Below are 23,700 nucleotides of genomic sequence, written 5' to 3'. Positions count from 1 at the left end.
GTATTTTTAGCAAGAATGAATATTTGTACTAAGCCTGATCACAAGTATATGTGACATGCAGGCAAGACTTTTAACCCATTAGCACTGAAATACTTTACACAGGTACATGCCCCATTAACTGAAACATACGCTAGTCTTAACAAGGAGAGGGGTTCATACTACAAAATTGTATGGAGACAGAACCAAAATAATGGTGCTGATTTTTATGAGAGAAAATAAAGAATGATTAGAATGGAAAAACTAGTAAGAGTTAAATAAAGGAAAGCGTATGCAGATAGTCGCTGTTCATTTGTCTGCTTTATTACAGTCAGTAGAAGAAATGTGGTTGACAAACTTAATCATTTATGTTAAAGGAGAACCTAACACAGCGCTAGCAAGGTTTGCAAGCGGAAGTAACATCTGGTTCGGCCTGCAGTTATGTACTTGGACATTTTACAAAGTGCGGCAAAAGAGTACCTGCTTACACATCTGAATTCCCCGGGGAGTTTTAAATCACAGTAATAAAGAATCACTCATAGAAAGCTAATAACTGTATCACCAGAGGGGAGTGAAAAGCCGCTGGAGAGTTCCTGGGTCAAAATACAAACTTCCAAAGCTTTCTGCACTAACAGGCTGGAAATCCTGAGGGCTTTGAGGCTGGGAGAGATCGCCACTGTAGATCACGTCCCCGTATTTCTAACAAAGACACTGTGCCTGCATGGCAACACCTTGTCGATCTCCTTTCTGCTGCCTTAGTCACGAATCCCACAGTTGGGACTGCTTTTTGCATTTTCAGCCTGCATTCATCCTTGTGGCTTCATATAAAAAGCACAAAAAGCATCTGCTCTGCTAACAACGCTTCCCCCTCCAGCACAGAAAAAAAAAGCTTTCTAAGAAACGAGACACAAACGTTAACTTAGCCTGCAAGCATTTTTTTTTTTTGCGCGGACCTCTTGGGAATGACAGCATTTCTCAAACTTTCCTTTGGCTGCCTTGGAACTATGCAAGTGAACTCTTAACAGAAATCACTTTCTGCTGGGGAAAGGCAGATGGCGAAGCAAGGAGGAGGAGGAGGAGGAGAAGAAAGGAGGAGGAGGACGAAGATGAGAACGAGGAGAAGGTTGGGGATGAGGAGGATGAGGATGAGAAGGAAGATGAGGAGACTGAGAAGGGTGATGAGGACATCCCTGCTACCTGCCGGCAGCCACACAGGGACAACGCGGCCACCTGAGGCGCTCCACCCTGCACCAGGTACGCACCCCACCTTCCCCACCCTTGTGTTCGCTGTTGTTAAACACATTTTTTAATCGCACGGCCGGGTTCACCCTGCCATCAGCCGGCCGGTGCCCGCCGTAGCGGCTGGGGGGACAAGGCGAGGCGGGCTGGGCAGGGGGCCGCCATCTTCTGAAGGCGGGCGCCGGGGGGCGAGGGGGGCGTCGTGCGGCCGCGCCTCCGCCCTGTGTGCGTGTGTCGGTGTGTGAGGGAGGACAGGAGGAGGAGGAGGAGGAGGGAGGGGAGGAAGGCGGGGTAAGGAGCCAGCTCCCCGCCGCCGCCGCCGCCGCCGCCGGGCGTGTGCCCGGCCCCCGGTGCTGCGTGCCCGGGCGGGGAGGAGGAAGAGGAGGAGGAGGAGGAGTGTGGGTGCGGGGAGTTTCCTTGTGTGGCGGCGGAGGAACAACGGCCGGGAGGGCGCTGCCGCCGCCGCCGGTTGCCGAGCGATGTGAGGGGGGGGGAGCCCCCCCTCGGCCCTCCCTTCCCCCCCCGGAGCCGCCCGCTTCCCCCCCTTCCCCTCCCCTCTGCCCTCCCCTCATCCCCGCCCCGCCATGCCGGACCAGATCTCCGTGTCGGAATTCGTGTCCGAGACCAATGAGGATTACAAGTCGCCCACCGCCTCCAACTTCACCACCCGGATGGCCCAGTGCAGGAACACGGTGGCGGCCATCGAGGAGGTGAGCCCCCCGAGGAGGGCAGAGAAGGGAAGAGGAAGGGGAGGAGAGGGAAGGGGGGCGCGGAGCGGTGCGGGGCTGCGCAGCCCCCTCGGCCTGGCCGCGGCGAACAAGGCGCCGCCGCCTCCTGCCGCTGCCTCTCCCCGCCCGGCCCCGAGCAGCGCCCTCGGCTGCCGCCGGGAGGAATCGGGGCTCGTCCGCCCGGGGACGGGGAAGAAAGGGAAGGGGGAAGGGACGAAGCGCTGCCCCCCTCCGGCCTTCCCAGCGGCACCTGAACCGGCCCCCCAGCCTTTTGGTGGGGGCTCGGGCGGGGGTCCTCTCCCTCCTTCCCCGCTTCTGGCACAGGTGGGATTTAATCCTCATCCTAGTCCCGATCGAACCCCCTCCGCTTCCCCCGGGCGTGTGTGCTGAGGTAACCTTCCCTCAGGAGCACTGCCCTCCTTGCAGCCGCCCCAAAACCTCTCCCCTGGGGGGCCTGAGCCCCCTCTTTTTGTCTCCCGATAGACAGCCAGGGCTGCACGTTTCCTGCGAGCGGCTTCGGTCGGGGGAAGAGAGCTGTTTGCCTTCCCTGAAAGGCACCCGAAGCGTGTCGCTGAACCTGTTGGTGAGAGCCACCCCTGCCGAGGAGGGTGGCTGCCAGCAGTGGTGAGAGACGGAGCCTTTTTCCCTCCCGTTTCCCACCAGACGGAAACCTGGGACAGGTCTGAACACAGTTAGAGCACATTCCAGGTCCCAGCCGTGTGCGCACAATGAAAGGAGCCTCTCCGTATCTCGCCTCCGCCAGCAGCTTCTCTGAAGAAACTTGTGGGAGGGGATATTTGTGATGTAGATTAATTTGCCCCGTCTACCTGTTACATCAGTCCTGGCGGTGTGTGCGGAGTTGGTTTGTTTTTGCAGTAAGCATGGCTTTTGAAAAGAGCCTCTTCAGCAAAAGAACCTTGTCAGTAGTTAGTGGACCTTCTTACAAAAGAACTGCCACTAGCAATGGATTATTAAGCGAGCAAAACCCAGGTTAGGTGTTTAAACACCCTTTTCAAGATTTTCCTGTTTTGCCAGTTCCCAAAACCACTAAAGCAAGGAGTTGAATTCGAAATAATCTGCACAGGAGGAATTGCTGTTTTGTTCCTGAGGTAATTTTCTTCCATGCAAGCTTGCACTTAAGTGCCTGGCTTTAATTATACCTTATTAGCCTGATAGTCTTAAGATCAACAGTTTTGTATCCAGGATTCTGTGAAATGTGACTTAAAGAATATCGATAATAGTGAACCACTGAAGTTGTAAGGTACAGCTGCCTAATAACTGATTGACACAAAATAGAAGTTAGTGTAAGCATTGGGATCAAAAGCAGTTTTGCTAGGGTGAGAGAGATTTTTATTACAGGTTTCACAAAATTTGGTCCTCGTCTTAGCCTCGGTTTCTCAAGCCCTGTTTGCAAGAATGTCACGTCGTTTCTCAGGAGAAAAAATGCAGAAAAGTTTGTGTTTTTCATGGCTGTTTTTCACGTCCATTTTCACAAAGTGTATAAATGATATGAAATTTGTAACTTATATTGTGCATCTTAAGGTGTTTTAAAAACTCAACTCAATGAGTTGCATCTTGAAAACTTTTTTAATGTTAGGAGAATGACACGTATTTAAAAGTTTGCATCAGTGGATTCCTTTCTTATTTAATCTGTATGCTTGGCATTTTTCTTGTATCAGGTCACTGATACACCGCTGTTGGATTTGTAAAGAAACTCAGGCAGGATGTTGAGTGTTAGTTTGTATCGCTGCATGTTTCAGATACTAGACACTTCAAAAATTAGCTTTTTTGATAAAGATGGTAATGAATGTGCCTAGTGTCTTACAGATCCAAGTAAAGTTTGCAAGGCAGATGATGAGAAATCGCACTGGCTATGGCTTTCTTAATCTTATTGATCTATCTAGCACTTTTGGCAAAATATCAGCAGTTGCTGCCCGTTCATGCTGATGTCCTACAGCATGTATTTAAGTGACTACTGATTTTTTTATTTTATTTTTTTGTGCTTTGATATGTCAAGAACAACAAACAAATTTTCATGGTTTCAAAACTGTGTAATCTGTTCGTAGACTTATGCTACTTGGGTTTGGTAATGCTTGGGTCCTTCAATGTAATATGCCTGGTTTTTCAGGTTAAATGTGATCCTTTGATAAAAATGTTGATATAAATTGTGTAACAGAGAAGTCAGCACTCAGCATGTTTTTCTTCCAAAAGGCTAGGCAAGAATTGGTTCATGAGGTTGTTGTGAACAAAGACTTAGTAAAGAAGGCATTTGAAAACGTACAGGTAACGCAGGGAACCCATCTGCATTTCCAGTGTCACAAGCATGGTGAAGCATCAGTTCCCAGTGTGCACTACTCCGCTGCAGTGTATGGTACAGCATGGAAAACGAGGAGGTTTGGCTGTGTATGATTTAGGGAATGTGTTACTCAACGTGGTTAATTGGTAAGTTGAACCCTCACTATTGGCTTTGTGTATGGATTGATTTTACAAAGCGACTGTAAAAGAGGCGGTTTGTTAACTGGAGGCAGTTCAGTATCCTGGAAAATGAAAACTTAATACTTAAATCAACAAAACGAAAAGCTCGGACTGGTAAATAATGCTGTTTAGTGGATGTCTCTTATCTGCTTTTCCTAGGAGATCTGGTTCTGGACCGGACTGAGCCTGCACAAAGCCAGCTGGAGTCTCTCTCGTGCCCTGTGCTCCCTTGCAGGCAGAGATGCGGGGAGGTAGCACAGGAGCTGGGGGCTGGTGTGACTTCTTAGCCTGAGCTCACCTCTGTGCAAACAAAGATATCTGCTTCCAGATCCTAATGGGAAGCCTTCTGCGCTTACCGTTAACACTGCTGGCTACCAGTTTTGTAACTCTGTCTTAGTTAATGAGCAGGTATCTAATAATGTCTTAAAAGTTCCATTAATGAGGCCTTGCTTTCTGTGATGGAGTGGTAAAGGGCTTGTTAAGTGAGGAAATCAATAAGATGCTGGACGATTGTGTGTGGATAATTTACCAGTTACGTCTCCGTGGGCGATGGAGTTGCCTTAAATCAGCATTTCCTGAACTTGGATGAACTGACCTCTGTTGTTTGCCAAGTATGATTGATTTTTAATATCAGCTGAAAATACTTGGAGTCTTACTGTTTTATGTAATTGTATAGACTAATTACAGACCGCTCGTTATGGTCTTTGAGATCCCCAGAAGTGCACACGCTTGGAAACCGCTGCCTGTTCAAGAAAGAGAATCTGATCCTTTGCTTTGAGTAGTGGAAAGGGATTAGGAAAGGCATGCTCCTGGGGCACGGAGTGATTTCCAAAGGCAAGGAGTCTTGTAATTTCTGTATTGTTCTCAGACAAGGATGTTGCTTAGCAAAACAATGGGGATCTCTTTAGCTCCTGCTAAAGCCAAGGTACAAGTGAGCGGTAGGTCTCAGGCCTTACAGGTTACTGTTTAATCTTTGCGTGCATGATAATGACTAAGATTAAACAAGTTTTAATTGATATAGTCCAGAGCATGGTCACATGGCTGGGGGGAGGGGTTGCTCGAAATCAGTAATCTCGTTTGACAAATGCAGCCTTTTCAGTTTACTGCTTCTGGTCTCCCTTTATTACAGGATCTGAAACAGCGTAGTGACCGTTCTTAAGCTGTGAAGGCTTAAAAATGTGGTTTTAGTACTGCTATTACTTGGAACATATACTTCTCTCTTTTATGTGCTCTATGTTAAATAAAATAGTCCCTAAACTGTAATGGAGCCTGCAAAATGGTCCTAATACCAGTGATTACTAAAGATTTTGGGAAATTATTATTTTATAGAGTGATTTAATGAACAGTATCCAAGCGTGTCACTTCATTTTGAAGCATGGGTTAAGTCTTACTAGAAAAGACTGGAATCAAAGCTCATAAAAATCTGAAGTATGTATTTTACCTTTTTTTTTTTTTTTTTGTGCTGAGGTGCTTCTGAATCAAGAACGAAGGGGCAGGGGAGCTCTTGTTCAGGCTTCCCTCTAAACGGGGAGTTGTTTGATGTGCTGAGGACCGTTTGATCTAAGTCAGGGTTTGGGGTGCAGAGTTTATCCCGCCTGCTTAAACTTCACAGCAAGCACATGAAGAGACGAGAATGGAAACATTGACAGAAGTTTAATAGGGTAGTGGATCGCCTCCCCCAGCACAGCAGCACTTTCTACCGTGGTGAATGTGTCGTAAGTAGACAGGATAAATGTGTGGTGGAACGATGGAGAGCGTACAGGCAAAAGGAAGAGCCTGGTGGTAGGCCAAGATGGTCTCGGTTGGCTGGATGTAAATAATTTTAATTGTCTGGGGTTTATTTAAAAGCCACTGTCCAGGAACTTCTATAAAATCTGTGAAATTAGTGTTAAAACCATAACTTGTAATTTCAGGTTTGTGTTTGCCTTTCTTCTCTAGGTCCTGTTCCATGACCGTTGCGCCTTAACGTGTCTGTCATTTAACAGTTACAATGAGTAGTTGTGTGGTATTTTTTGTTTGTTTGTGTTTTTTTTTTCATAATTTCCATTCCTGGGAATGCAGCGTGTCATTTCAGTATCAGGTCCTCTCTTTCCTCATTGTCACTTAAAACAGAAATTTTTGTATCAGAAATGAAAACAACTTCATTCCCTGTAAGGAAATCCCACAGCTTTCAGCTGATCTAGAGAGCTGTAAGGGATTGACTCTCGTTGAATTCCTTTTGTATGGTAGAATTTTTTAATCCTCCCTACTCCATTGTGGTTCTGCCAAGCTAATGAGGGCAAGAGGTAAAAACAGGTAGGATCAGTGAACATGAGTCTGGATACATGTGCGTGTTATCAAAATTTGTACTTTCCCGTTAGGTGGTTTTGGGTTGTTAGGGCTTCGGGACTGGAGTTCTGTCTTCTCATGCTACATTTGTGATGGTGTCTTGCTTTGGGAATCTGTGTGAAGATTTTTTTTTTTTTGTATTTTGAGAAGGAGTAGAAAATGTCACATTATATTGCATTTTGGAAAATTTACTACTATTATCTGTGTACTTCCTTCTATTAAAATATATCTTTGTGCCCACTATAAGGTGCTCCTTCTAGAACATATTTGCACACTTTTCTTAGCTCATTACTAAATACAGTTCCATAAATACAGTGTTGTTGAAGACTTCTGTGTTTTCCACTTCTGCTTCCTTTCTGGAGTCATATTTGTTTGTCGTTAGCGTCCAGAGAAGTTTCTGGAAAAGTCATTATGACACAAATGGCGTTATGATTTCAGAAGGAGTGTGGGAATTTTTTTTCTTTTCCGAGAGGAAAATAGAAGATGGAAGTTGGGGAAATACGGGAACTGAATTGTAGGTTTGCAGCTGGAGCTCTGTGCGTGTTATAAAATAGAGAATTGCAGCCTTGAACGTCTAAGGTACAGACGATGCAGTCAGATAAAACAATTTCAAGCCATGTACACAGATTGCTGTGCACCTTACCTTGGTGCATCCAACGGGCATCTGCTTCCTAATACCAAATGCCTCGTTCCTGGTAGGAGTATCAATGGAAAGTAGACACATTTCCAAATTATTTTACTAACAGTGGCTCTTATCTTCTGACTTTTTCTCTAGTGCTGTTGCATTTCTCAGAACCAGCTTCACTGCACTTTCTTCGTGCTGATGATAAAAGAGAGTAGACATGGAAAGAGGGTAATTCTTTCTGCTTACGTTTAACCCACCGTAGGTTCCTCTCCTTACCTTCATGCTGTTCTCTCCGTACCAGAATATACGGCAGTGCTTGGTAAAGGTGGGGCCTTCGTTTCGTCAGGAGAAAAGCCTGATTCCTGCTCCAAAGCACTTACTGTCCACGTGTCCAACACGCCATGGCTGATGAACAGACAGCAGAATAGAAGCAAGCCAGTAGCTCGACCCCTGTGAAGTGGTTTCTTTTTATTCATCTGCATTGGAGTAGTTGTCCTTAAACATTTTAGATCAACTCTTACTTTTATTTTTTTGCAATTTTTGCCTTCCATGGGTTTACATATATAACCATTCCCTGTCTAAAGTCTCTGAGCCTCCATATTGAGACCCCGTGCTGCCTGTCAGACCCTGTTCCCCAGAAAGAAGTAACATTTACCCCTGAAGCTCCAGAAGAGTTGGGGCGGGCCCCATTTTGAGTAGCTGTTCCATCCGCTGTCCTGGCTATCACTGGAGCTTCCCTGTACATCGTTGCTGCTCGGTCTCCTCATCCCTCTGCCTGCCTTAAAGCTCTGCTGCCGAGGGTTTCAGCTCTCTGCCCTGCCCTCCTGGGGGAGCTCCCTGGACTTGCCCCCCATGGGTGGCTGTGGCCGAGCAGTGGGGTCGGCTGTAGGAAGGGGCAAGGCAGCCCTGTCCATGGTCCTAGAGCTCAGCGGGGCTTCACACCCCCGGGACTCTCCTTTAGGGATGGGCAAGTGGCCTCACTTGCCTTCTATCCTCACTGGCTTCAAATAAACGTTATGTTCTTCTTGAAGCTGATGTATAGGGAAGAAGTTTCTCCTGTAGATAGGAAAAAAAGAAGAAAAGAGGAAAGTCAGGAGACACTCACTGGGTGGAACCTTTCTGTGTGCTTTCCTGCTGTGGTAACGTCTTCCATCCCCCGTCTCCTTCCCGTTCTGTGTTTAGCGATGCGTGTAGCTCAGGACAGTTTGTAGGTTCTGTGAAAAACAAGCGTTGGTAACAAAACTACCTGGTAGGTAGGAAAACACGAGGGTGTGATTCTGAAGAAACAAGTGGGTGCTGGTGGCTGGGGTAAGTCTGATCAGAGGAAAGGGGATCGGAAGTGAAGGAGAGGTGGTTGGTGTTGCCTGCTTGTGAGCGTTAAGATCAGAGACCATCATCTTACATTTGCTGCAAAAGGGAGAGCTATTGCAAGTACGGAGAGGGATGCTTTGCACAGAAGACAAATGAAAGGCTTTTTAGCAGTATCGTGAACGGATGTGGCTGAGGACGACTGTATTTGTCAAGGCCAGAATTGTGTAACGATCAAAATTAAATGGTGAGAAGCTCTAAGCTTGTGGTAGAAATACTGTGCAGAAGGAGTCTGTGTGGCTGGTGATAGGTTTCAGTTCAAGAAAACCTGTTGGCTATAATCTGGTAAAGTGTGTGCTAACGTTGCAGGCATGGAGGAAGAGTGCAAGGGGGAAAAACAAGAGCTGTGTTTTGGCTACATTATGGTCAGACATCTGTGATGACAGGCTGAGATGTTCATTTTTTGCAGGAGGAAGCATGTAGGAGCAGGAGAAGCTGCTGTGAGAGTCGCTGATTTAAAGGCAGCAATCAAATGGCTGCTGTGGATGAGACTGGAAATGAGCGAAGTGTTTTGTTGAATCATTAGGGGTTGATTCATTGTATATCAAAAGCCAAACAAAGCAATTAAAAGGAAAAACAAAGCAAAATAAGCCCAAAAGTTGTATTTAGGAGCCAGTCATTAAACTGAGAGCTGGCTAAGTCAGCAGAACTGAAGAGTTTATTTACTAAAGCATGGCAAATATTTAGGAAATGTCCCGAGAAAGGGGAAAACGATGGGAGAAAACTATGGACTTGAAACACCTGGAGAAGAACATCACAAACGAGCAGAGCCTGACAGAAATGGGAAGAAAAAGGTCATCAGAGGAATGTAGTACACTGAAAAGTGTGGGTAAAGGTAACGGGCAGATTTGGAAAAGTCCGGTTTCTTTAGCTACAGCAGCAGGCAGTAAGGAAAACAAAGCCATTCCTTAGGCACGTGGAGCTGTGAGGAGAGAAGGAAGGGGTGTTACGTGGTTAGAATGTAGTAGCAGCGGTAATGCAGGTATTGCCAGCTCTCAAGGATTGCTCTGCCACAGTTTGGGAGCTCAAAGCGGGGCAGAAGATAGAATGGGTAGTGGAAATAGAGATGCAAGTTGGCAAAGCAGTAAACAAAACTCTGAGCTTAAAGCCCTGGATCTGTTGGGGCTGGTTAACTTGTTTTCAGGGATTCTGAAAGAATTAGGATGGTGATGAGCAAATGCTCCTGATAAATCCTCTGAAGACTAGGATGATACCTCTTGTAAGCACAGATGGAAAAAAAGAAAGTCAGGATGGAAATAAGAAGAGAAGTATTTACAGCTAATAAAAACGATGGCAGCAGATAGAGAAACGCAGACCACGGCTGTTAAATTGAGGAGAAATGTTCTTATTCAAAGATTGTATCCCCAGACGAGTGGCAGGCTAGCAAAGTAACCAGCTCCTCTTCCTGCTTTTAGAAATGTTTGAAAAACAGTGGAAAAATGTCTTTTCAGCCTTTGCCAGAAGACCATGCTTTCATGTTTGCTTTCAGTTTTGAAGTTGTAGTCAGATGTGCAAGAACTTCACACAGGGAAAACTTGTGAATGAAGGGTTTGGGGAGTTTCTCAGGACGCTGCGGAAGAATGCAGCAAAGAGAGGAACAGCGGTGGCACTGGGAGGGCATCAGAGAGCTGACGTGATTGTTTAGGCCATGGATGGCTTTTAAAAAGATTTGGAAAGTGCTTTGAAGTCATGTCTGATCTTAAGCCCGTTTTTCTTTCTTTAATGCCTTGATTTTGAGGCTTGTTTAAACAGCGTTTCTGCTCCTCTGGATACGGTACGGTGGCTCCTTCTGCACTCCTTCACCAGTGCTGGCAGTTTCTTAGGAAAACAGAATCCCTGAGAACCGTGCTTCTGAAGCTGTAGGGGATGATTACAGCCAGGTTTCATGTAAAGGTAAAATCTCTGCTTCAGTGCATTTTCTCTGAGACTTTTTTTCTTTTTCTTAAACCCGTCTGGAAAATGTGGGTGAAGTTACAGGACAACCAGAGGGTTGGTGTTTGTAACTGTTTAGTTCCTTGCAAGCTGGTGGTAGGGGACTTTCTTTTGTTTTCCCCAGCCTTTTCCCCACACACTCACATTTGTTAGCACTGAGCAAAAGCTCTTCTCTATGCAAAGTGCTCACTGCATGCAGCGGCTCTTGCTGGGACATAAGCTGGGAGAGTTTTTGCTGTTAGATATTAGATTTTCCTGTGGTTAAGATGACTACCAGCTTCTTTTGTTTGGACTAAATCCAGGCTTCTTGCATGAAATTTCTCTCACTGTTGGTGTTGAGGGGAGGAGTAAACTGGGCTAGGAAGCAACAGAAGAAAGGAATGCAAGAAAATTAGAGTCGGAAGGTAGCTGAACTGTTTGCGAAGTAGCATGAGGATCGGTCAAAAGTGAAGAGCAAGAAAATGGAGTCAGGGTTAAAACCAGACTCGGGGCGGGGGAATCATCCAAGGGTAGAAGCTCCGGTGGTGGCGTATGTGGGGTGGAGGAGGGTCGGGGCTGCCCTCTGCCCCGTTACGAAGGGCAGAAGGACAGATATCAGGAGTCTAAGCAAGTTCAGAGAAATAAGAATGGACAGGAACTGCAGGGGAAGGGAGAATGCAGCGGTGTTGATGCAGAAGGTGGGACGCAAATGGCAGAGGGCTAACGTGAAGGGGGTCAGCAGGGTAGGGAGGCAGGCAGGGGAGTTGGAGAAGGGGCAGCGATGGAGGGAAGCGGCTGCCTTGTGATGCCACGGACCCGTCCTACCCACAGTTCAGGAGAGTGGAAAGAGGTCTGTGCGTCTACATCCAGAAAGTGGACAGGACTAAGTGTTACCCAGACTTCGTTAGCTGCTGTGTACGTCCCAAAGTTAATTGTATTTGGAAAGAGAAAATAACTTGCCTTACAGGGGAGAATTTACCGATGGAGGGACTGAGATACAGTGCAGTAACTGGATAGCGACGTTCCTTTAAGCAACGCTGCTTTGCAGCCGTAAGCTTGGGTAGCATGATGTAGGATTTTTCGTCCAGAGCAGAAGGCTTTGTTTTCGAGGGAGTAGGTGTTGGGCAGAATTTGAAAAATTTCCTTCTTCATATACGCGAGCTCTGTTTCACAAAAATATTTACTACGGAAGTGACATTGCGCGGTGAAACTATTTCTTTGGAGTGTTCTTTAATAGGCGGCTGTAAAAGTTAACATGAAGGATCCTCTGGTATGAATTCTGGCATCTCACTTCATAACCCAAGGAAAAACAGAGAACCGAGAGGGAAAGCTGAAGCCCTGCTCGCCATTGTCTCAGAGCAGCGTGGTGCACAGAAGCACCTGCTGTTGGCGGACCCCTCAGCTCTCCCTGATTAAAGATCAGATTATCAATGTAGTTCTGGTCTGAAATCTATAATTCTGTCTGGGCATTATGCTAAGTATGCGTGCAGATACATCAAAACAGCTGAAGTGATTAGAGCCGAGCAAATTACTTTTCCGTTCCTGGAAGCTTTGTTCTACATTTAGAGAGCGTATAGGAAGGGGAAGAAGGGGCGAAGCGATGTGAACATCCATGTGGATTATTTTCTCATGTTTTATGGCTTATGTTCTTTGTAGGTGCAAGATTTCTTTCCTAGAATATGCAATTTTAAGGAAGTTTAGACTGTGTTTTAGGGAAGGCAAGTTAGAAACTAATGCATTTCCTAATCATTTTAAGCCCCTTCAATCAAACAGGATTACTGTGGGGCTCTAGCACTACGAGTGGAAATTTCCTTAGCCCATGCAAACGCAGAGCCCCTGCTCGGTTGTCACATGCAAAACATGCGGCAGAGAGCCTTGCGAAGCGCATGTTTTTAATCGTTTGTTTGTTTTACAGCCCTGTAGGTGTATGTTACACAACAACACAACCAGGGACAGCAGAGTCCTCCCACACTTCGGCTTCATGCAGGCGAGACACTAGCAGTGCTGAAGAGGGGAGCACTAAAGCAGCGATGAATTAATAACTCTTTTGTGAGCTGCGTTTTGTTTGCTTCCATTTATTCTTTCGCTTAGTTTGTGCTTTTCTGTTGCTTAACTGCTCTGCTTGTGGATGGCGGGCTTTTCGTGTAAGGATTTTTGGTCTGTGCTAGGGGTAGAGTGCTGGTGTCGGCCGCCTCCTCCCCAAGCCTTGTGGGTTTGGTGGTGGTGTAGGGTCGCAGAGATTCAGGCATTTGTCTCGTGAGTTTAAGGCACCAGCCCGGTAGCTCTTTCCCATTTCTTTTGGGAACACAACGGAAGCGCTGATGGGCCTGGCCCTGCTTCTCAGCTCTAAATTGCTGCGATTTTTACATGCAGAAGTTGTGCAGGGTTTTGCCTTGCGTTCGTGCACAGCCTGCTACCTATCTTCCTAGTGGTCAGCAGGGGAGGGAAGCTACTAATCGCTGCATTTCATAGATATTTTTGTGTACTTGAACTCCCTGATTATTTTGGCAGATGTCACCCTGTAGGGAAGGCTTTTATTTTTACATCAAATACGGTATAAATGGGTATTTCATGTCTACTATGCATGTACTAATAACTGTGTGAATTAAGATTCACTTGCACTTGAGCCCTTAGTGACAGCAGTGCCTGTACCGTTAATTTTAGCTGTATATAAAGCTAATGAAACTCCAGCAGAACTTCAGGTCATTGTTTACAAGGCTGTAATAGTGTCCCGAGATCTCTTTACTTGGGCACCTGAAGTAAATGGATGCATTCTTTCATTTGAAAACAATTTCCCTAAATGCAAATTAATAGGCTATTATTTTATAGATTTTTTACAACAGGAACTCAAGCTCTTTACTGATAGCTACCGCACGACAGCATCACCAAAATGAAATTAATGCAGCTTCTTTTTTCCATTTATCCGAAAGAGGAAGACGTTGATGTTACCAAATGTTTGATTGCCATAACTGGGCTAATCTTTTATTTGCATTAGCCACTGTTAATTACGCTGTCACGCAGTTACTCTTTCACTGGAAAAAATGTATTAACGCTGAGAAACCACGCAGAGATTTTCAAAGGCGATATATATACTGCATTATGGGGGGGGGGGGAGGGAGTGCAAATCCCAGGCTGAAGTCCAGACCCTGCTATAAAACAGAAATAATTTCATAATGGTTCAGGAGAAAATTAGTTTTATCGTTGGACACCGTGCTTTCATGTCAGAACTGGCAAGTGCAACTGTACAAAATGCATTAAAATGTAAAAGGAAGCAACTCATCAGTAAAGAAAACAAAACTGTAGTAATTAATATGCTGCCAGTATCCTAATTTTAACAGCTTGTGCAGTGTTTCTTAGGGAGATTTGGTACTGTCGAGGTGATTTGTCTTTGTCTCTTGAATCCGCTCTAGTTATCTGCCATTCCTTGTAGGAATATGGTACCCTAAAAGTTCCAGGAGTGTCCTAAACTGGACAAAGTTTGTGTGCCTTATATTCCCTTTCACCTCCTATATATATATATATATATATACACATATGTCACATATATATAAGCCAAAGATGTTTGTAATACAGATCTTGATTGTTTATTTAGTGGCCTTCCAGTACCTATGGGGAGCCTACAGGAGAGTTGGGGAGGGACTCCAAGTCAGGGGGTGGAGTGATAGGAGCAGGGGTGATGGCTTTAAACTAAAAGAGGGTAGGTTTAGATTAGATATAAGGAAAAAAATATTTACTCAGAGGGTGGTGAGGCACTGGCACAGGTTGCCCAGAGAAGCTGTGGATGCCCCATCCCTGGAAGTGTTCAAGGCCAGGCTGGATGCTGTTTGAGCAACCTGGTCTCGTGAGAGGTGTCCTTGCCCATGGCAGGGGGTTGGAATTAGATGGGCTTTAAGGTCCCTTCCAACCCAAACCATTCTGTGATTCTCTTTCTGTTGAGAAGTTCTCAGAAGCCTGCTAAGATAGAGGTTTGAATGTGCTACATTGCTGTAGGCTCTTTTCTTTTCTTGGTTAATTTCCAGTCCTTAGAATTACTTCATAAATAAATTAGAGTCAAAGAAGTGCTGGATGGGGAGGGATGGGTCACTTTATTGCATCCAGTTTCTGTGCGCACACACCACAGAGGTTCTCATTTTTAAGGTAGATTAAGTGCATCATACATAGGGAAATCTTACTATTTAGTTTTTGATTATTTTGTAGGGATTGCAGCCAGGATATCTGCCTGGTTTATGTAGATTGAAAGAAGACTGAAACTAAATCAGGCCACTGATAAGGGGACTTTGTGTACCTGAAAATTGTTTCATTTGATGATTATGCCCATCTAAAACTCAAACTTCTCTATTCAAAAAGCTCATCATGTGCTGTGTGAAAGGGCATTACGTTCTGCAAAGATCAATTCTTGTTGCTTCTGATGCTGTATGAAAGGATTTAATCCTAGGGAAAAGAGCACTGAATTGAGAAATCCGCAAAAGGAACGATACAGAGCGAGGATCAGCCTCTCCCAGCAGCTGGGCTCTGAACCGTGAAGGGCTTTGGGGGCTGCAGACAGAAACGTGAACACAAAGCTGGGGCAGTGCCCCCGCGGGACGAGGACGGCAGCGTTTCACCTCCGGTAAAGGGGCGCCGAAGCTTACTGCGCTGTTCAACGCAGGAACTTTGTCTTCAGAAGCGTGATCCTTGAAAAAATGTTTTATTTTACATAATGATGCATCTTAGGTTGTTGAAGCATACAGTATTAAACATGTGGGTATGGATGTCAGCAATTGGCTAGTGCAACTTGAATATTAAGAAATAAAAAAAAAAATGAGTTTTATTTACACATCCTTTCTTTTAAAATGATCCACTGTAAAGACTAAGTGCATCAGGTCTTGCTTTGCTTGTGAGATCTCCGTTTGAAATCTGCTCGTCTTGGCTTTCAAAGCAGATAGCTGCGATTTGGGTGGTAAAATTGTTAAAAGAGAAGGTAAATAGGGATTATATTTCTCACTACAACATAAAGCAGGGGGTGGATGTGTTCTGGAGAAACAGTTGGTGTAAGTAAGATGTCTCCATTCTTTTTTCTTAGGCGGGAGGCTTTATTAAGCAAAAATGCTTCATATCTGTTCTCTGCTTCCCTTGCTGTTGCATTTCCAACTTCATGTAGCAGGGGAAGCACAGGGCACTTGACTGGTGAGTGTGCACCTTTTTTGCTCACCGTACAGCGGTGTGGTGACTTGCGGTGACGACCAGCTCTTTGTAGAGTCTGAACCTCTCATTTAAGGTTTCTATTTATTGATAGAAACAGTTTCGTGGAGAAATCAGATTTTTAGGGATCACTTGCTTGACTTTGTACAATGACTTAATTTTTTACTAAAACACAACATTGTGCTCGAGTGTGTTGGTGTATAGCAGTGTCAAAGTTTCCCATCTTTTACCTCTGTAACAGAATTGCCTTTTCCTTACAAGTATTAATTTCCCAGGGCAATGGTGTTACCTCCTTCCACCACGCATGCCCTTGGCTGCAAGCACAGAAATTTAGAGCCTACATGTTTTCTGCCAGATAGGCTGGTTCCAACAGATGGCCTCGGCATTGGGCCCACAAGAACCACAAACCCAGATGCTGTGGAAATCATGTGTTTGTGGCAAGGGGCTTCGCAGGGACAGTTCTGCAGCAAACCCCATCCCTTTTAATGCCTCACAGTCTCTGAAGTTGGTGTGTCTCAGGCCTAAGAGCTCATATGTGTAAGTGAACTGTCACAGCTATTGTAAAATACAGTATTTTGGAACAGTCCTTCACACGTACACTCCACATAAAGAAGTTACTCAAAATGAAATTTTTATTTTTCTACTAGAACATGGGGCTTTGCCCTAGACTTTGCCAGCGAGGCTTTTTCCCCCTTGTATCAGTCACCCAGCACGTTCAGAGAGGGGCTGGTCAGCGGGCAGGAACAGGAGAGGACTTCAAAAAGGGAAAGGCAAAACTTGGACATGGAGAGAGGAAATGACATAAAACGAAGGGAACGGAGAGAGGAGTTTGGAGGGGTGACAGAATTTAGGACCCCTTTTTCCACCTTTCGTAAAAGAAAAGCAGATTGCAGCAGTGCAGAGTTAATTTCTCGTAGAAAAACAACAAACTGGGATAAAATAGCTGTGGGCCTCTCTGATCTTTTGAGTCAGAGAGGAATAATTAGAGCAATACCAGATTACCTGCAAAGATGGGCCAGAAATGTCACGAGATTGCACTTGCTGGTATGGCGTGAGTATTCAACCTTGCTGCTGTTGCTTTAGAGATAAGAGCAGTCCTGAAACACAAGAGCTGCTTCTTGCTCCGTCTCTTCATGGTAACTCTTGGAGCCCTTCTCTTTTCCTCACTAACTGGCTCTGGGAAGGCCGTTCCTCTTTGGGTTCAGCATTCGCAGCAGCCTCTGGCATTATTATTTATCCTGAAATATGGGAACGCGCGACATACAGAATGATTTATGGCTGTGGAGTGGCCCGATACTTTAATGCAAATTACTGAAACTGAAGGTGAGGTTAGATTTTGCTTTAAAGATATAATGGTTAACATGATTGTTTATATTGGATCTAAATTTAATATGTTACACTGTATTGTGTCTTTGTTAGTTAAATGTACGATACGGGGAAAAAGCATGAAGAAAGATTAATTAAAGAGGGGAAAAAAAAAATGATTATCTTGAGACTGCACAAATTCAGGTCCAAATAACCCGAATTGTGAAATAGTTAATTTTAGCCTTTCTAAAATGAAACTTCTGTGGGTGAGAAGAATGGAATGTAGCAGAGACTTCCCACTGTTTGAAGTTTAAAAAGAAAAAAAAGAGCAAAGATGAAGGCCTCCTCCTTCCCCTTCCTCTCTCACGACTTCCCACTGCACGTGGCCGGACAGGCACGCGAGCACTCGGACTGGGCTGCAAGAAGTCGAATTGTCTTTTCTTGCCCGTGTGTGGAGACTGAAAGCTTGGTTTCCTCTTTCTCCTCCTTTTTTTCCTCTTGCAGTGTTTGCTGCTCGGGAATCTCTCAGGCTTTTCTTTTTAAAATGGTCGCTGGAATTGAGGAGATTGTCTGGGGGAGGGATGGATGTGTGCCTCCCTTTGGTTGCTGCCCCAAACATGCATTGTTGGCCGCCCCTGAGATAGGATATCAAGTTAAATGGACTACTGATCTGCCCCAGTGTGGCTAGTTTTCTGTCCCTCTACAGAAAAATAATGGTTTTCTGGGCCAAAATTGTGTAAAGCACTGGTATAAGGGCACTTGTGTAAGAAAAAGACCCAGACTTTGGTGAATCTGGCATAAAAGTTGTTTGCATTCTTCTTTCAAGTTCCAGCTCTTCTTCCGAGCTTCCAAGCGACCATCCAACCAGTAGAGCCCATGGCTGGCCGTTTATGCTACCACTGCCCTTGTTTTCCCCGTATCCCTTGGTTCTGTGAAAGGTGCCAAATTCTTCTTTAGGATGCGTAATTACTCAGTTTGTGCCTTATTTTCCTCTCCCAGTTAAATACGGTAAAAACAGAGCAGTTTGTTTTCCCCACACTCAAAAAGAGCAAATAATACATTCTTTTTTTTTTTTTTTAGTCAGCCTGAAATTTATTAAATACGTTAATAATTTGAACCACCCTCCCTTCTAGGAGAAAGAACCCTGCCTATTGCACAGACCCATTTAGACAATGTAGATTTTTGGACTGATGCTACTTTTGAGGTTCTTCTTGGGAGGCAGCAGTGAAACGTTTGAGCATTGTATTTCCCAATGGGCTGAAGTCCTCCTAGGCAAGGTGAAATGGGCTTGAACAGGTTTGTTGTTGTTTTTATTTTAATTTATTGGGACAGATAGTGGCTTACAAATTAGGATGTCGAGTATTATTTCGGGAAGTTTCACTAGCCTAGGACTGCTTTCTACCTAGGAAGATGGGTTTGGCTCTAATGAGCTGGCACGTTTCTTTGTTCCAATAGAAAGCTTTGAAGCAGCTAAAATGGAAATTGGCCCTTGGCAAGTGAAGCTGGACTTGGTTCCTACACGGGGAACAAAGCTTTGCTGCTGAGCAGTCAGTGCTACTTGAGTCCTCCTCTCTCAGCCGTAGTGCGCAGTAGGATTTTAAAAGCTGTGCTTCCTTCTCATTAGCTTGAAGGAAAAAAAAAAAAAAAGCTGCTTCTGCAGTCATAATGTATGGGCTTCAGAAGTTCATCTACTTTGTTTTGTCATTTTGAAGTCTTCCGTCTGTGGCGCTCCAAATACCTAAAGTTTGTGTTACCGAATCCCTTGGGAAATCGCAGCAGCGATGTGGCCAAAGTGTGTTTGTGATGGGTGCCAACACGTTAACCGTAACTAGCTAGGGGAAGAAAAAACCAGCAACAACAACAAAAAAACTTGTGTGATTGTTGTATGTGAGCATGTATGGTAGTGGCTCAGAGGAATAAACTAATTGAAGATACAGCAAGAAAAATGAGAAATTACAGATATTTCTGTAAACTGGAGAGAACACGTTATGTGATCTTTTTCACTGTGTAGTCATTGTAGATTGTAAGGTCAAGGACTTTTTACACTAAATCAAATTTTATGCCATTTGAAGGGATTAGCTATGCATTTTGAAGGAAAATGCTGATACGGGTACCAAGCTCATAATTAATTTCCTCGTGTTCGTTTATTTTAATTTGATGTTGCCCTTTATTCAGAAACCTTGAAACTCATGTCAAGAGAACAAGATCCACACCAGCTGATCATAGCGTATTTCTTTTGGGCTGCTCTCAAACAAACGTTGTCTGTGATCTCGAGATGCTACAGCAACACCACCTAGATCCTGCTATAAAAAGAAGCGTACCTGAGGATGACGAGCAAGATGAGCATCAGAAGTCACATAAAAATAAATGAACAGAAGACCCAAATACTGTGCTCAGAAAAATATCGTGCTGGTAAGGGCACGGTGGAGAAGGTCGCTTGGAGTTGGTTGCAGTTTGTGGCACACATCACCAATTCTCCAGTAATGTGTCTTCTTTTCTAGTGTACCCTATCTATGGCATTCTTCTTTTTTTTCATAAATCAAAGTTGTGCTTGCTATTTTTAACAAGAGGGAAGTCTGAGCGCTCATCAGGAGAAACCGAGCGGGAGCACGAAAATAATTTATCTGGCCTCTTAGAATATATTGTGCTGGAATAAACAGATGCCAAAATAAACAGTCTTGCAATAGAGAGAGGGTTTTTTTCTGAGTTGAAACTGGAAACGTTAAATGAGAGGAGAAAATGATCCCACCACATGAATTACACGGTTACTTTTCTTCTGGTTCAGGGGTATCCTGGGCATTGTAAAGGGGTAAGAGAAATGCTAGGATATGCCACATCAGAAGCCATCTTAAATTTCACTGCTCTGACTCTGTAGGGAAGTGCACAAAGCGAGTGAATGAGAGGAGGGGAGGTTTTGGCACGTGTGTGTGTGCGTTGCTGTGGGGTGTGCAGATTTATGAAAGGGAAATACTGCATTCACAATTGAAAATACAACGAAGCTGCAGCTATATTTAAACTGATTTTTGTGATAAGATTTGGACAAAGGAAAGGATGAGAGAATATGAAGAGCGGAACTAAAGACAAAGAGCTCACATTTTAAAATTTTATGCTGCGAGGACTGCTTTGAATCACTGGTTGTTAATAGGGACAACATCCTTCATCTAAACAAAAACCAAGGCCCCTCCCCATTTTTGGGGACTATAAGCAAATATACAGTATTAGAGATAGGAAGCGTTCCAGTACTTCATCCACCAGTCTGTAGGCATACAGACCCCCTCTTTAAATAATGTATTTAAATTAAAAACTTTCACAGAGGAGGGGAGGACTAGAAGAAACCTTGTACAGCGGCAAGTTTGTCTCCTTACCACTGTGGAACCATCATAAAATCCTATATAAATTTATTCAGGTCCCTCTTAAAATGGCTTGGTGGTTTCTACCCTTTTTTCCCATTTTCCCATTCAGAAGGTTTTCCAGGGTTGGATGTGTTTTTCCCAATTTCCAGCTGCAGTTCTTTCACATATAGCTTTCATTTAGCTGTTCTTACGCTGACGTGAGTTTTCAGTATATTTCTGGGTGTTTATCCCTTTTTCTTCTTTGTTACCACCGCTATGGAATTTAGGTAGGACCCTTTCAAGGCCGGAGGGACCAGGCTACAGTCACAGGGTGACTGAAGAAGCACCAGGTCTGGGCACTCAGGACCATATTACCCAACAATATCCTCTTGGTCGTTCCCTAGGTAATAGCCCAACACCCCTGGGTGACTGGGGATCCTTTCAGGAAGGCAGCCTGCCTTCTCTTCCTACATCTTGTGCTTTTTACTTATAATCCCCATCATGCTGGGGATATGTGCTGCTTCCCTTCGGCTAGGGACTTGATCTGTCTGACTTGAAGTTTTCTATCGCTTATTCCCACTAAGCTAGTTACAAAACCAGGAGCAGTTCAAGAAAAACCTAATTCCACTGCATACTTCCCATACTGGTGGATGAAAGCAGCACCTGTATTGCCTCCCATTTGTATGTGTAATTTTTCTGGAAGCGTTTATCAGATTCAGAAATGCACTGGTTTGGAAAGACGCGTAAGCTGCCTAGACCAACATTTTGGACCTGCACTTTTTGCATTTTGAAGGGTATGTAGCATTCAGTGACTTGTTTGTTTCCTTGTCTTTGGTGGAAGAAGGTGACCTCTTACATCTTGATGTTTTGTTTTTTCATGGCTACGTCACTTTGGCACCCTGGGGGTCGTTCTGCAATCCTCTGGTAAACAAAAGTCCTTATTCTCCTTATTTTTTTTTTCTGACTGATCTCCCAGTTCGTTTATGTGTTGTGCCCTGGGTTAAAGGACTTTGCAGTCCTCACTGCTGAATTTCTTCCAGTTGTCATTAATCACAATCATTGTTTGAATCAACAATAAAACACCCGTACTTTTAAAGAAGGAAACAGAATTTATTTTGTGGCAATTTGTTCATTTTGTCAATTACAGTATTCTTTTGGATTTCGTATGGAGTACTGCATGTCACAAATTACTTCCTTTTTTTTTTTTTTTGGACTGGGAGAGGGAAGAGGTAACAGGTTGAGTCCACGTTGCTTGGATACAAGGACAGGATGCTTTGCTGCTGGGAGTACTCCTCCATGATTGTCATGGCTTTGGGTGGGATCATCTGCCTGGACAGAAGCTGAGCAAAGTCAGCCTCTCTTCTCAAGGTGATATTTAGCCTTTGAGCTTCAGCCATATCAGTTCCCAGGGTGTTCCGGCATCATTCTGCAAACTCGGTGTCCACTATCAACATCAAAGCGTGGTTCCACTTTCCAGACAAGCTAAACTGACAGAACCTGATTTATCCTGGTAATTGAGTGTGTTGAGATAAAAGAAATGTTGAGACTAATGTAGGTAATGCTAAGGGATGGGGGGGAAGCAGCTGTTAGAGATAAGAGCTTGCTACACTCATGCAGCCATTTAATTCTTGTTCAGAAACGTCATTGGAGATTTTCTTCAGCAGGTGAAGGAAGAAAAGCAGCCCAGGTGTGTTGGTCCTTCTCCTTGCTCCTGTGTTTCCTTCATCTGTTCAGTTGAGCGGTGATGTGTAAAGGCACTGCCTGGTAGCCGGAGTTGGAAAGCTGATCCAGCTGAAAAATAACTTTTTTCTTTGTGTCCTTTAAGCAGGGATCAGTTCTCTGCTGCGGTTCTCCACGCATCCACACAAACCCTTGTGCTGGCACAGCTGAAAGGGCAGGAAAGGGGAGAAGGAAGGACCCGACAAGCCCATACTGCCCATCTAGAAAATGTGCACCGAAGTACGGCCCTAGGGTCCGCTTGCTCTGTTCCCTCAGTCTTTCTGAGGGGTTTTCTTTCTGTCAGGCATGTTCTGGATTTGTAGGGGTGAGCCAGCCTCCTGACATACCCAGACAGTAGGATTGCCATCACCAGCGTGCTGCGGCGTTCGCTGCCTGGTCTGCTGCCTAACCCCAGCGGAAGCAGGACCGGGTTGGGAGGTTTTGGCAAACCAAAATGATGACTTTGGTCGAGGCAGAATTGATTTATTTTTTTCCCGTGCTGCGAGTGTGTCCTTTCTGAGTGGGGCATTCACGGCCCAGAAGGTTTTATGAGTCTTTAGGTCTGTCTGGAGCCCTCACCGCAGTATTGTGAGTGGTTCCAAATCCATCCACTGCATTTATCCATCTTTATTTGGAGAAACACCATCTTCTCCTTTTTCTTTTTCCCAGAACTAAGGTGCAGGGATTCAATAATTTATCAGCTGCACACCCCAATCTGAGACTGAGCTGGGAACTGAATCTACAACTCTTAAGGCTTTGGCCATCATCCTTCTCTTTGGGCTGTTAGTTGTGAGGCTTGTAGCTGGGGACGCTGCTTTCTTTTCGTCTCCGAGAGACAACCTGCTGAAGTAGGTGTGTGACTTTTATGGACTTTCTTAGGGATTTTTTCCCCCTTCCTCTGTACTTCAGAATCGCAGGCGACCGTGGCTCTGCTAATAAGTTTCAGGTGCAAACTGTAAAGGTAAAACTCGTAATGGACATAGCAGTACTGTGACACTGACGGTAATGGTCAGGCAACATCTAGACCTGTGGGTTTCCATTGAATGCTCCAGAGGTGTTGCCCAGCTCTTTGTGGTCTGAACGGCTTCATTTTAAGAAAGCTACCTTAAATACAAAGGAGAATCTTTCTTTTTACATTTCGTATGTTAAAATAATTGGCTGGGTTCCTAGGGACTGGCTTTTATGCATCATTTGTCTTAGACAAATGATTAACAATAAACCAACAGTAGGTCATGTTTGTTGCTGCTGTGATTCACCGAAACCTTTTGAATGAAAACTGCAATGGATTTGGTGCTTTTTGTTGGCTGTTTTAGCATGTATCATGCTAAACAGCTCTTGGCATAATGCGATCTATTGTTTTTGGTATTGTTCTTCAGTGAGGTCTAAAGGCATCATCTCTGGAATTCAAATGTAGATTTCCTTGCAGCTTCACAGTTTTGTGTTTTCTTTCTTTTTTTTTTTTTTTATTTCTTTTCCAAATTTCACTTGCATAACCATAATTCTGCTTCTTTGT

The 23,700-nt window shown here is 44.6% G+C and overlaps 1 protein-coding gene and 1 long non-coding RNA gene across 10 annotated transcripts in view; both read left to right on the top strand.

The window, feature by feature from the left end:
- The first annotated feature begins 1,093 nt into the window (after window positions 1–1,093).
- Window positions 1,094–23,700, top strand: part of ASAP2 (ArfGAP with SH3 domain, ankyrin repeat and PH domain 2) — an 88,592-nt gene continuing 65,985 nt past the window's right edge. For 4 of the 9 annotated variants that reach the window (XM_040551681.1, XM_040551680.1, XM_040551676.1 and 1 more), the window contains exon 1: window positions 1,278–1,925. In XM_040551681.1, the coding sequence (XP_040407615.1) occupies window positions 1,800–1,925 (126 nt within the window). In that variant the 5' untranslated portion in view covers window positions 1,278–1,799. Of the gene's footprint in view, window positions 1,231–1,277; window positions 1,926–23,700 lie in introns of those variants that run through there. The other 5 variants (XM_040551683.1, XM_040551682.1, XM_040551678.1 and 2 more) reach the window with 3 other exon arrangements.
- Window positions 3,968–12,555, top strand: LOC121067331. The gene is made up of 3 exons (XR_005818241.1): window positions 3,968–7,325; window positions 7,522–7,599; window positions 7,673–12,555. It is a non-coding gene; the product is annotated as an uncharacterized LOC121067331 (long non-coding RNA).

Source organism: Cygnus olor, chromosome 3 (assembly GCF_009769625.2).
Source record: "Cygnus olor isolate bCygOlo1 chromosome 3, bCygOlo1.pri.v2, whole genome shotgun sequence".
NCBI classification, from domain to species: domain Eukaryota; kingdom Metazoa; phylum Chordata; class Aves; order Anseriformes; family Anatidae; genus Cygnus; species Cygnus olor.
Note: the sequence above shows the minus strand (reverse complement) of the source record. Positions and strands in the feature narration are given on the sequence as shown.